General features: G+C 34.8%; 1 protein-coding gene across 3 annotated transcripts in view; it reads left to right on the forward strand.

Annotated features, from left to right (window-relative positions):
• The window catches only part of LOC149801661 (protein mono-ADP-ribosyltransferase PARP16-like), a 41,052-nt gene that overhangs the window by 20,963 nt on the left and 8,514 nt on the right, over positions 1-11,575 (forward strand). For all 3 annotated transcript variants that reach the window (XM_089955937.1, XM_089955938.1, XM_089955939.1), the window contains 2 exons: positions 682-850; positions 7,298-7,454. In XM_089955937.1, coding sequence (XP_089812063.1) covers positions 682-850; positions 7,298-7,454 — 326 coding nt within the window. The remainder of the gene's footprint in view (positions 1-681; positions 851-7,297; positions 7,455-11,575) is intronic.

Consider the following 11,575-nt stretch of genomic DNA (forward strand, 5'->3'; position numbering starts at 1 on the left):
CTCTTATAGTGTAAAATACTGTTTGAAGTGTATATGCAGTCCATGAGGTTTCTTGGATCTGTACTTCATATTGATTTAATATTTTTGGTTTATTTTCAATGTGTGAATGTTGTGTAGAGTGATTTGAGTAAATCATATGTTGAGAGCGTGAGAGAATCATTGCATTTTTACATCATATTTTTATCATTATTAATTCATTCATAAATTTCCATCTTTCTCACATTGTGTTTGTCTTATTCATTTAGTCCAAAAACCCACTCGGTTTTTATTCTTTCAGTTTTCTTGTTGCAAAAACTGAGGTCAGTTGCAAAACTTAAATTTAAATAAGAATAATCTTTTCTCCTAAATTCTTTTTGAGTTAGCAGATATAACATATGTCTTGTGTAAAAGTAATTTAGTACAGAGATCAATAACAAATATATATATATATATATATATATATATATATATATATATATATATATATATATATATATATATATACACATGCACATTTAACCAGTTTCTGTATACAATGTGAAGGTAAATTCAGTACAAAAATCATTAACTTGCAAAACAGTATTTATTATACTGGATAAAAATTTCACTGTTGATAAGCACATTTAGATTATTTGTCATTTGTTTTACAACAAAACAAAAACGGGTCATAAAATGCTTATTGTTAAGATTTTTTTCTTTCAGGTGTCAGTTTTTGGGGAGGGGACATACCTATCAAGTGAACTATCTGTTTCCCTCCACTACAGCCCAATGGGACTTGGATGGGATCAGAGCCTTATAGGGAACAAGCTGAGCTGTGTAGCTGTGTGTGAAATGATAGATGACCCAGCAGTTAAATGTCAACAGAAACTAGGTATTCCATTCCAGCATATTTTCATTTTTGGTGGAAAGGTTTATCTTACTGAAGATTCAGCAGTTTTTAACCATTATATTTGCATCATCCTTTTAGGAAGAGGTTATCTTCCTTAAGTTTATTGCAGTTTATTCCTTGACATATACTTTTAATCAGCAGTAAAGATCCTGATTTGCCATTAAACCCTGTACCTACCTTCTTAGCTTCCTTCTCACATACATACATTCATAAAATACATACAAAGACATGCACGTATCCATCCATCCATAAATACATACATACATACATACATACATGTTATTAAAGGTTGGTAGTTAATTTGACAAAGCATTTTTGTAAAGGCTGGATGGATGTACATACTTAATCTTAGTGAAATGTAATTCATCATAAATCATTAGTAAATCATATGGATAAAATATTGCTGAACTCGTTATTCCCAAGTATGTACATCCATCCAACCTTTAAAAAAATGCTTTGTCAAATTAACTACCAACCTTTAATAACAAGACAGTACAAATATTTTGGACAGAAAAATGTTCAAAGAATAACTTGCTGCAGATTAGGGCACACAAAAGAAATTCTACAAATTGGAAACATTTTTATTTCAGGGCATTTTCTTCTAGGCCTTGGTAAACTGGTACTTTGTTGTATTTTTGATCAGTTCACTGCTTTTATCAATAACAAAAAGTTTTCATGGTCAAACATACAAATAATAATAATAATAATGAGGACTTTGTATAGCGCATCATCCTTAGAAGCTCTGAGTGCTTTACAACATTAGCAACATCTGTAAGATAAAAAACATATAATGATATTATTATAAAAAACAAAACTCTATGAAATTAGAAAACATAAAAAACATGCTGAAAATATTTAAGGTAGGAAATATTATTAGGTCTTTAAGTTTGTTCTTGCAGTCGAAATAAGTGAGTTTTAAGAGCACTTTTGAATGAGATCACTGTGTCTTTGTGTCTAAGTTCAGTGGGCAATTCATTCCACGTTGCTGGGCTCTGGTATGCAAAAGTATGTTGTCCATATGACTTCATTTTCATAGTGGGAATAATGAGTATATGATTGTCAGAAGATGAGTGTAAGTATCTTGCTGGTGTGTACACATGGGTGAGGTCAGATAGGTATGTTGGACTAGAGTCTGTCAGTGAAACGTAGCACAGAGAACACATTTTGTGTTTGAATCTGGATTGAATGGATAGCCAGTGTAGGGTACAGAGCAGCAGGGAGGTGTGCTCTGATCGTGGTACTCTAAGTATGATCCAAGCAGCTTTGAAGTTTCTGAAGTAGATATTGAGATGAACCTTACAGAATTGAGTTACAATAGTCCAATCTTGAAAGTACTAATGAACACACAAGTGATTTAGTCGCATCAACTGAAAGATATTTGCAAATGGAGCTGATGTGTCTCAGCTCAAGATATGCAGCCTTGCATATGTTCACGACATGTTGGTGCAATGTGAGAGTACTGTCCAGAGTGACACCTAGGTTTCGTACTGACTGTATGAATTTAATGTTGGTGTTGCTGATATTTATTGTTTGAGGTAAAGGATGTGACTGAAAAGGTCTTTGTGTTGTGATCACAATGGCCTCAGTTTTATCATCATTCATCTGCAGCTTGTTACACGTCATCCATGATTTCACATCAGAAATGCACCTCTCTATGCCTTGGATGGTAGTGTCAACTTCAGTTGGGTGGCTAGATTTGTATATTTGGGTGTTGTCAGCGTACAATTGGTGAGACACTGGATGATGATCTATGACACTTGAGAACAGCTGAGTGTATAGAATGAAGAGAACAGGTCCAAGAGCACACCCCCTGTGGAACACCACAGTAGAGATTAACTGGGCTGGAGTGTATTCCATTTGCAGACACAATTTGTGTCCTGTTGACCAAGTAGGACTTGAACCACAGTAAGGCTGTATCATGAATGCCAAATATATGCTGGATACGGTGAAGTAATATATCATGGTGTATTGTGTCAAATGCTGCATTCAAATCAAGGAGGGTGAGGACTGTAATCTTTCCGTTATCCAAAGTAGAGAGAATGTCATTAACTACTTTTAGAAGAGTAGTTTCAGTACTGTGGCAAGGGCGATATGCAGATTGTACATTGCTAAAAAGATTGTTTGAATTCAGATGAGATACAAGCTGGGATAGAACAACTTTTTCTAAGATTTTTTATATGAATGGGAGATTAGAAACTGGGCGGTAGTTCTTTAAATCGTTATGGTCTTGTGTTGGTTTCTTCAGCAGAACCTTTACAATGGCAGTTTTGAAAATTGATGGGAATTCCCCGGATGAGAGAGAGGTATAAATAACATCAGTTAGTGAAGGCAATACTGGATCTAAGCACTCAGGCAGCAGTGATGTTGGAATTGGATCAATTTCACATGACTTTGGTGCACTCTTCATCAGGATTGTACATACGAAATTCATAGAGACAGGTTCAAATGCTGCTAATGGTTTCCGCTGAAATTCTGTATTCCAACTGTATGGTGACGACGAGTCAGTTGAAACTGTTTTGTCAAGCTTATCTCTGATGGTTTGTACTTTGCAAACAGGTCCGCAAGGTCGACTAGAGAGAAGGTAGTTGGAAGTGGTGTACGTTAGTTCCTTGACATTAGCTTGTTAGTAATCTTGAAGAGCTCTTTGCAGCTGGAACTTTCCGTGATCTTAGTACTGTAGTGGGCTGATTTTGCTGTATGGACTATGTTGTGACCTTCTTCTTAGCGGCTTCATAGATTTGCTTATGAATAGTGAGTCTGATGGAAAGCCAAAGCTTTTGAGCTTTACAGCAGTCTTTTTTAGCAGTGTGAAGCTGGTCCCTAACTGCTATGCCATGGAGAACACTTTTGAATTGATACTCTGCACTTGGTGGCTGGGGCATGTTTGTCGAGCAATGAACACAGGCAGATATTGAGTTGTTCTGCTGTAGGAGGTAAGCAAATGGTTATGTTTGCTTGGATGTCATGCATTAGTTTGGTTCTATTTATCATACGGAGGTTTCTCTTAGTAGCAAATAAAGGTGGAGGGTTAGGGACTGATATGTCAGGATGGCATATAATGCAGAGGTGATCTGATGCAAGTTCGTGGGATACCATGGAGGACTGTAGAATATTATCATCAGTTCTATGAAGAATCCAGTCTAAAATGTGACCATGTGACACATGATACCCAGAGTGTACTGCAGAAATTACCGCAAATGGCTTGCAAAGATAGCACTAATGTGTATTAAATATTTTTGTTATATTTACATTTTCTACTACCATGTATACTTAAATTTGGAATTCATTTACTTGACCAATATTATTTGACTCTCTTGTTTATGTTTTTAAGTCATAATTTTTAAACTGGTGATGGTTTTTTTTTTCAGACACTGGAAAGATGTTCCTATATGATCCTATTGAAATAGACTTTTAGGATTTGTTTAGACATATAGCATAGCCCTACATCAGTAATAGCACATTATGTGCCTTTTTTCAGTTTTCTGAAAAGCCCTTGTATTTATTAGGCAGATTAATGCAATGTTTGTTCAAATTCTCTACGTTCTCTGAAAGTTAAACATGCTTGTAACCAATGTATCATATTTTGATCTGAATGAATACAGCCTTTTTTCATCTCATGATTGAAGATAGTTCCATTGTGTTGCTTTTCATTGTTTCTATGCTTTGGCCAGTAAAAATGATTTATGATCTTATGATAGATTTTACTGACTCCTATAAGACTGGACAGCAACGTTTCATGGGTTAGAGTAAGAATTTCTTTTCAGTATAATATAGGAATAACAATTTGGTAGCTAACTGACCATTCATCACCAGCAGTACCTCAGGTGGCCTCTATTTCCTTATGAGGACCCCTTCTTTACGAAGTAACAAGTTCGATCTTGTATAGCTTCAGTTTTACTTATAACCCCCTGAAACAAACAGATCTCTGGATCTTCTTCCTGTAAGATGACTAGTGGTTGTCTTCTATCACCCTTATTAGATTTAAGAGAATGTGTAGTCAAAATAGTATCATATTAACACAGTGGAGAGGAACATACTCAGATCTGCAATATACTCCCTGTATTAGAGCACTTTCACTAGAATAAGACTTTTCAGAAAAGTACAAAGTATTTAATAACTCTGAGAAGCTCCTGCATCCTCAAATATCTTACTAAGAGTAGCCTCACCTAAATCACTAACAAGGGATATTGAATTACCAACAAGTAACACTGAACCTTTCAACATGAACAGTTTGTAAATCTCCACAACAAAATCAGACTGGGGTAAACTAACTCCTGTACTTGTATTTCTTGCAATACATACTGTACCCTTGACCTCTTAGAAATCAGCAATGCAATTGCTCCATTAGAATTCTGTTGCCTATATTTCACTTTATTGCAATCAGAAATACTGCACCCTTACCTCTTACAATAAGTGCAGTGGGATGAGATAAGGTTTTCTAATCCATTTTATCCAAGATTGGATTTTCCTCAGTTACACCAGCTTGAGGTTTGTAGGTATTCAGACAAGACTGATATGGTTCCTTAAACAAAACCTGTTGAGAGGAAGATTTGTTTATAAATGGAACCTTGTGAATCAATGGACAATCAGCTGTACTAGTGCCTTCTCAGAAGTTTCAACTCCTTTCTCATCAAAGCTTTAACATCACTGCTGACATGAGTATCCAGTTCTTCAATTTTTGTCTGCTTATTTGTTTCAGATTTTCTTCTACCTGAAGCAGAAGCTTTCTTGGCTTCATTATCTGACCAACCTGAAGCCTTCACTTTTATCTTCATTTCTATGAAGACCTGCTGGTGCTCTACTTTAGTTCTCTCCCTTTGCAGAACTCTGACCTCCTTAACCTTTCCTTTCCCTGCAAATTTGAATGCTTCTCCATGGTCTTAGAACAGTACGTTCAAAAAAAAGTCTAAAATCTAAAGATTCTCTCTCCTCCTGGGTGGGATATATGATACAATTCTCTACTTTGGATGTCATGGTGAAAGTTTCACTATTAATTTCCCAGCTATGAAATCAAAATACCAGCCACTGCTAAGCTTTCAAACAATGAAATTCAAACTTTACAAAGACAGTCTTCTGAAATATAAAAAATCTCTGAAATATTAAAACTTTAAAACTCCTGAAAATGTTAAAATAAAATTCGGTTTCAAATGAGTTCCCCAATTATTCTTTTATGTATATGGGCTTAAACTTAAGTAACAGGACAAGGCAACCCTACAAGAAATAAAGTTTCCAAATATAAATTTATTTAAATATAAAATCAAGCAAAGTGAGAGATTTAAAAAATAACTTACATTGTATGAATTCCTAATATATAATCCTATAATTCTCATAATCCAGAAACTGTTCTAAGGAAATCCAAATATAGCTTGTATGGTACATGTACTTGTGTATTACAATGATAACACTACTGAATTCAACAGAATTATTAATCCAAATGTCTTTGCTTCAATATAGTCTCATGAATATATACTGTCACTATAGTCGTGGAAAGTTTCACAATAATCTGATTGAAGTTAGGTAGATATTTCAGTCCTTGAATATAATCATTAAATCCCAAGGTACTGACTGTTTAAATCAGTGATTATTCACTCAGCTATATCCAGTGAATATATTATCAATGAATCACAAGTTTTCTCTCGGCAACTCTTACATAGCTAGTATAAGAATAAACATGGAGCATATATCTTCATTATATAGTGTCCTATTGCATTTCAGGTAAACAATCTCTGCTTCTAGAATTTCTCATCAATTAAATCTTATTATTTCAGCATAACTCAAATGTATCATAAACTGAACAGCCCCCTGTTTTGACTTAAAATTCTCACTGAACCAATCAAATTCTAGAGTGAGCGTGTAAAGTCAATTGTACTTTTGATCTCCCATGTTTGTTCATGCGACCAACAGTCAGTACTTGCATGTTTGTCTGACCTGCTTCAGTTGTTTATTTCACCTAGGTCAGTCTTGTAATGTTTGAAAATTTACTACAAAATATAAATGTACTTTAATGATAGTACTAAACATTGAATAAAACAATATAAAATACAGCTTCATAGTCTCATATAATTTCAATAAAAATTATATTATAAATTCAAAAGATGATGCATAATTCTTTAACAGGGACCAAGTGCAAACTGCAGTGACCCAGATATGCCATCACATATTGTGCCACCAGATCTGGGTCCATGCTGTTTGTCAAAAGTAATCAGTAGAGAAGAAAAAAAAAACAGATCCTAATGTGCTGGCACATTAAGCAATGGCAGGTCAAGGTTAGTGATATTAGCAGTTAACCCAACTTAAAAGTGAGTGTGTGCATTATACAAAAATAGTCACCAATATCTTTTTTATTCAAACAGTTATAAAGATCCTAGGTAAATGGACCAAAAAAGTAAGTAACAAATCTTCATTTTTTTTATCCTTTAAACGTTTTAGCATCAGAAAACAGACGTGTCAAGCCGGCGAAGTCCCGAGCCAATGCAGGGAACTCTGAAGGAGGTGAGGTTCCAGAGAAGTATTATGTGGTACAGAACAATGATGTCATTAGAGTCAAATATCTCCTGGTTTATGCACACAAATCTCCTGTCAAAAGGTACATTTTATATTACAGAGTTTTACCTCATTTTTTTTAACTTTACAATTTTAGTAACTACTTGCAAACTGGATATGTTGCTACACAGGAGTCATTCCCTGGTTATCTCTAGGTTGGAGAAGAAATCAAATTGATGAAAAATAAGTTGCAGACTATGCATGATAGCATAATCCTGGCCACATTACTTACTTTTGATTGCTTGCCTCTACTTTTAGAAAATTGCTAATACAATAACTCTCGTAAAACCTGGGCAGTTACCATTAAAAGTTGTCATCACATGGATGGCCCAATCAGGAGTAGACAAGTGATGGGACGAAGGCCATGATTGCTCTGAAACGACCCTTTTATAATCTTAACACATTCACCCTATGTTGATTCAAGGTTGTAAAATAGGCCCAATGCATTCTTGGTAAACGTCATAAGAGGCACCTGAGTAGAGACAACCTGTTATGTGTGACATGATGTCCCAGTGCAAGACATCACTATAAACTGTCACACTGCAGACATTGTAGTGATATGACTCAACTTGTTAAAGTTAATTAAAAGTCCAAGCACACACACACATAAATCCCAGCACAATCAAGTGGTGGCATTTTTAAGACTTGTTGACATCCATTCCAGTTGGCTGAAGAACAGTGGTAGCAAAAGAATATTGAAGTCTATGAACAAGAAGTTAATTTTCTTTAACAAAATGAATGTCTAATGAATGTTTAATCACATCCAGCATGAAATAGATGCTGTCAGATCTTGAAAATGCAACCATCTGATTATGCTGGATTTACCTTAGTCATGGAAAAGGCATCAGAATAAATACATCACGACTATAGCAGTTAGACTAAGCTGTGCAACATTGTCAGTATGGGCTGTCAACTGTGTTAGACATTCTTGAAAATTGTCCTTTAGTCCCTGGAAAAAGTGGGTGGACCAGACCTACAGGGCATGTAATATTAATAGTGGCATCTTTCTGTAAAATCCAAACAATTGTGTAAGGCACTTAATGAATAACAATAGTAGATAAAAATGAGATCAGTAATTGATGCTGTTTTCTGATCTTATTAGTGAGCCCTCCTCAAGTTTGAAAAATATCTTAAGTTCAGAAATGAGAAAGAAACAAGAAAAGAAGAAATTTATTTTCAAAATTATGTGTACTTCTAGTATTTTTGTTCCAAAAGTAGTACAACAGTTGATCATATTTTTTCATGAATATTAATCCTGTAAATCTTGTATAAAATATTTCATCCTATACAATCCATTACAGAGTATTACATCCCATATGATCCCATATTATATGCTCATTTTTTCTTTGTTAAATTAACTAGTGATAGAAGACATGCAATGTATGATACAGGTCATAACCATACGTCTTCTTTAGCTGGTGATAGGAATGGTAATAAATATACCTACCTTTATGTATCAAGAATGTACTTAGTTCTACAAATCTGAATGACATGACCCATGTCATGGAGAACCTGACACACACCAAAATTGTACTGTAATTTTGACTACATTTCCAACTTAAATCACATTATCTTTACTGCACTTAACTGACCTAATAAATCCAGTGCATCATACCGGTAAGCAGAAATGCAGAATTGAGTTGAATCAACAAAAAAACAAAATCCAACCATTCCAGACCAACTTGAAAAGTTTTTTAATGCACATTCGTTCAAAATATGACTATAAATTCTCATTACATGTAGATCAAAATGAGAAGTGTTTTCAAAACTCATGTCGAGCATGCGACAAGTTTCAAAGGTAACTGTGCAGTGCTGTGTCCACATTAATATTGTTACTGTGTATTGATGAATCTATAGTTATGTATTTATTTGGAAATAACAGTATAAATTCAATTTCTTATAGTGTATTCTTTTGATTATACAGGGTTCATATGGTCTTTGAAGGTCTTTGAGAGTTTGGGAAAAGCGAGGTAGCATTTTCAAGGCCTTGAAGGTTTGGGAAAATCGAGCAGATTACCCTGAGGTCTTTAAAAGTCTTTGAAAATTGAAATAAACCCAGATTTTTTAATTTCTTTCCATAATCACAAATAAAATTGTCCAAGGTTGTTAGATTTGGTTGTATTGTCCGACTATACCAACCCATTTGTTTGTAACCCCCACCTACCAATTTTAATAATGGAAACCTTTAATATGATAACAAGTGCAAGGAACTTAGTCAATTCATTCATTGATTTATAATTTCTAACCTGACTGTGAGTAGAGTGGCCCTAACACCATCATAATCTGTGCATTTCATGCTTAACGGAAGTTTTCAATGTAATAGACAGACATGCTCAAGATACATTTCCAGTTCCTGGACAAGTCCATTTTCAGCAAAGGGGTGTGTGCATGACTACAGCTGTACATACATGTGTCGTCTGCTTCTGATATTTCCAAAGTCGAATCAAGCAAAGTAAAAGAATGACAAAAAAATGTGCCTTTCACATGGATTTAACAAGCGGTTTAATTTCTATGTTCATGTGTGCAAAGGGATATAATTCCAAACTCTCAACGTTATGGTAATTTATGGAATTATCTGACAATTACCGAATAGGCTGAACTATGTCATTATGTTATTTCATGCAAATAAAGTAGCCCATAGTGTACGCAATATGGCGCCATGTTAGTATGTAAAGTCTATTAAGCATGAAATGTGCAGGGGATGCCAGTATTAGTGCCATTCTGATCACAGTCAGGTTATAAATTATAAATCAATGATTCAATTGACTTAGTTCTGCGCACTTTTTATCACATTAAATATTTTCGTTATTGAAATCGGTAGGGGGATACAAACAAATGGGGGTGTATAGTCAGACTATAGTTGTTATCCTGGTTTCTTTCTTTTGATGACCCGTTCAGTTTCATTGCCGCCACAATAAAAAATGAGCATTCGTTTGGCCATCCAAAGTTGGCCTTGGTGGTGACTTCAAATAACACATGCACTCTTAATCAAAGCAAGCCGGCTACACCCTTCATCAAAGGAAGTCAGCACCATAACTATTTTCAGCACATTTTTTTTTATATCTAATTTCATGGCATTTGTTTTTTGTAATCATATCATAATACATGTATATGTTTTTAGGTGTTATCTAATGTTGTAAAGCACTTAGAACTTCTAAAGATTAGGCGCTATACAAAGTCCTCATTATTATTATTATTATTAAATAAAATTGCCCAAGGTCATTAGATTCAGATGTAGTCGGTTTTCCTGGCTTCTTTCTTTTGATGAATTGTTCAATCTGATTGGATGAGTTCATCAGCTTTGGCCAATCAAAATGTTCATTTCACTATTCACAGTTTTTTTTTAAACAAGACTGTTCAGCCAGTTGAATTTTGGTTACATTAAACAAGCACTCACTCAATGTAGAAAGTGAGCGAAAGTAGCACACGCTCAAGGAATCAAAATTTGTTCAGTCGATTTATGTCTTCAGTTTTGTTTCACCGCGTTTTGAAAATGCCAGGTCTTTGCTCTTTCAGCGATGTCTGGCTTGAACAAGAGAAATACAAGGAATTGCTGAAAAAGAATAAAACATGTAAACAAAAGGCGTTTTGTACATTGTGTAAAAAAACGATCAATTTGGCTTCCATGAGAGAAGGAGTCCTTGCAAGTCATGCTAAAGATAAGATGCAAATTAGTAACTACACACTGTTATGAATTATGTGTGAGGCAAGAAGAAAAGTAGAGTCCTGATGTGATTTAATATTGACTCAGTATGTATGGAAAATTAGTGGATGAAGTTATCCAACTGGACAATCATCTCTTGAAATGCTTCAACAGAACAGATGAAAGTCTTGATGAAGTATTTTATTCCGTCTTTTCCAAAAGAAAGGAATATGTTGAACTTTGGAATGGTCTCCAGAAAATGTTGTTGTCACATGGGCAGGCAACAGTGGAGAGAGGATTTTCTGTCAACAAACAGGTATCTGTTGAGAACCTCAGCAGAGAAAGCCTCAGAGCTCAAAGGCTAATCATTGACACAATGAGAAAAGCAGGTGGACCTTTGGAAATCATCATTAGCAATGAAATGATGACATATGCCTCCTCTGCAAGACATAAGTACCATGCCTATCTGGATAAGAAGAAAGCAGAGGAGGAGCATGATGAGAAAATCAGAAAAGGAAAGA

The sequence above is a fragment of the Sinohyriopsis cumingii genome, chromosome 4 (assembly GCF_028554795.1).
Source record: "Sinohyriopsis cumingii isolate HCF-2022 chromosome 4, ASM2855479v2, whole genome shotgun sequence".
NCBI classification, from domain to species: domain Eukaryota; kingdom Metazoa; phylum Mollusca; class Bivalvia; order Unionida; family Unionidae; genus Sinohyriopsis; species Sinohyriopsis cumingii.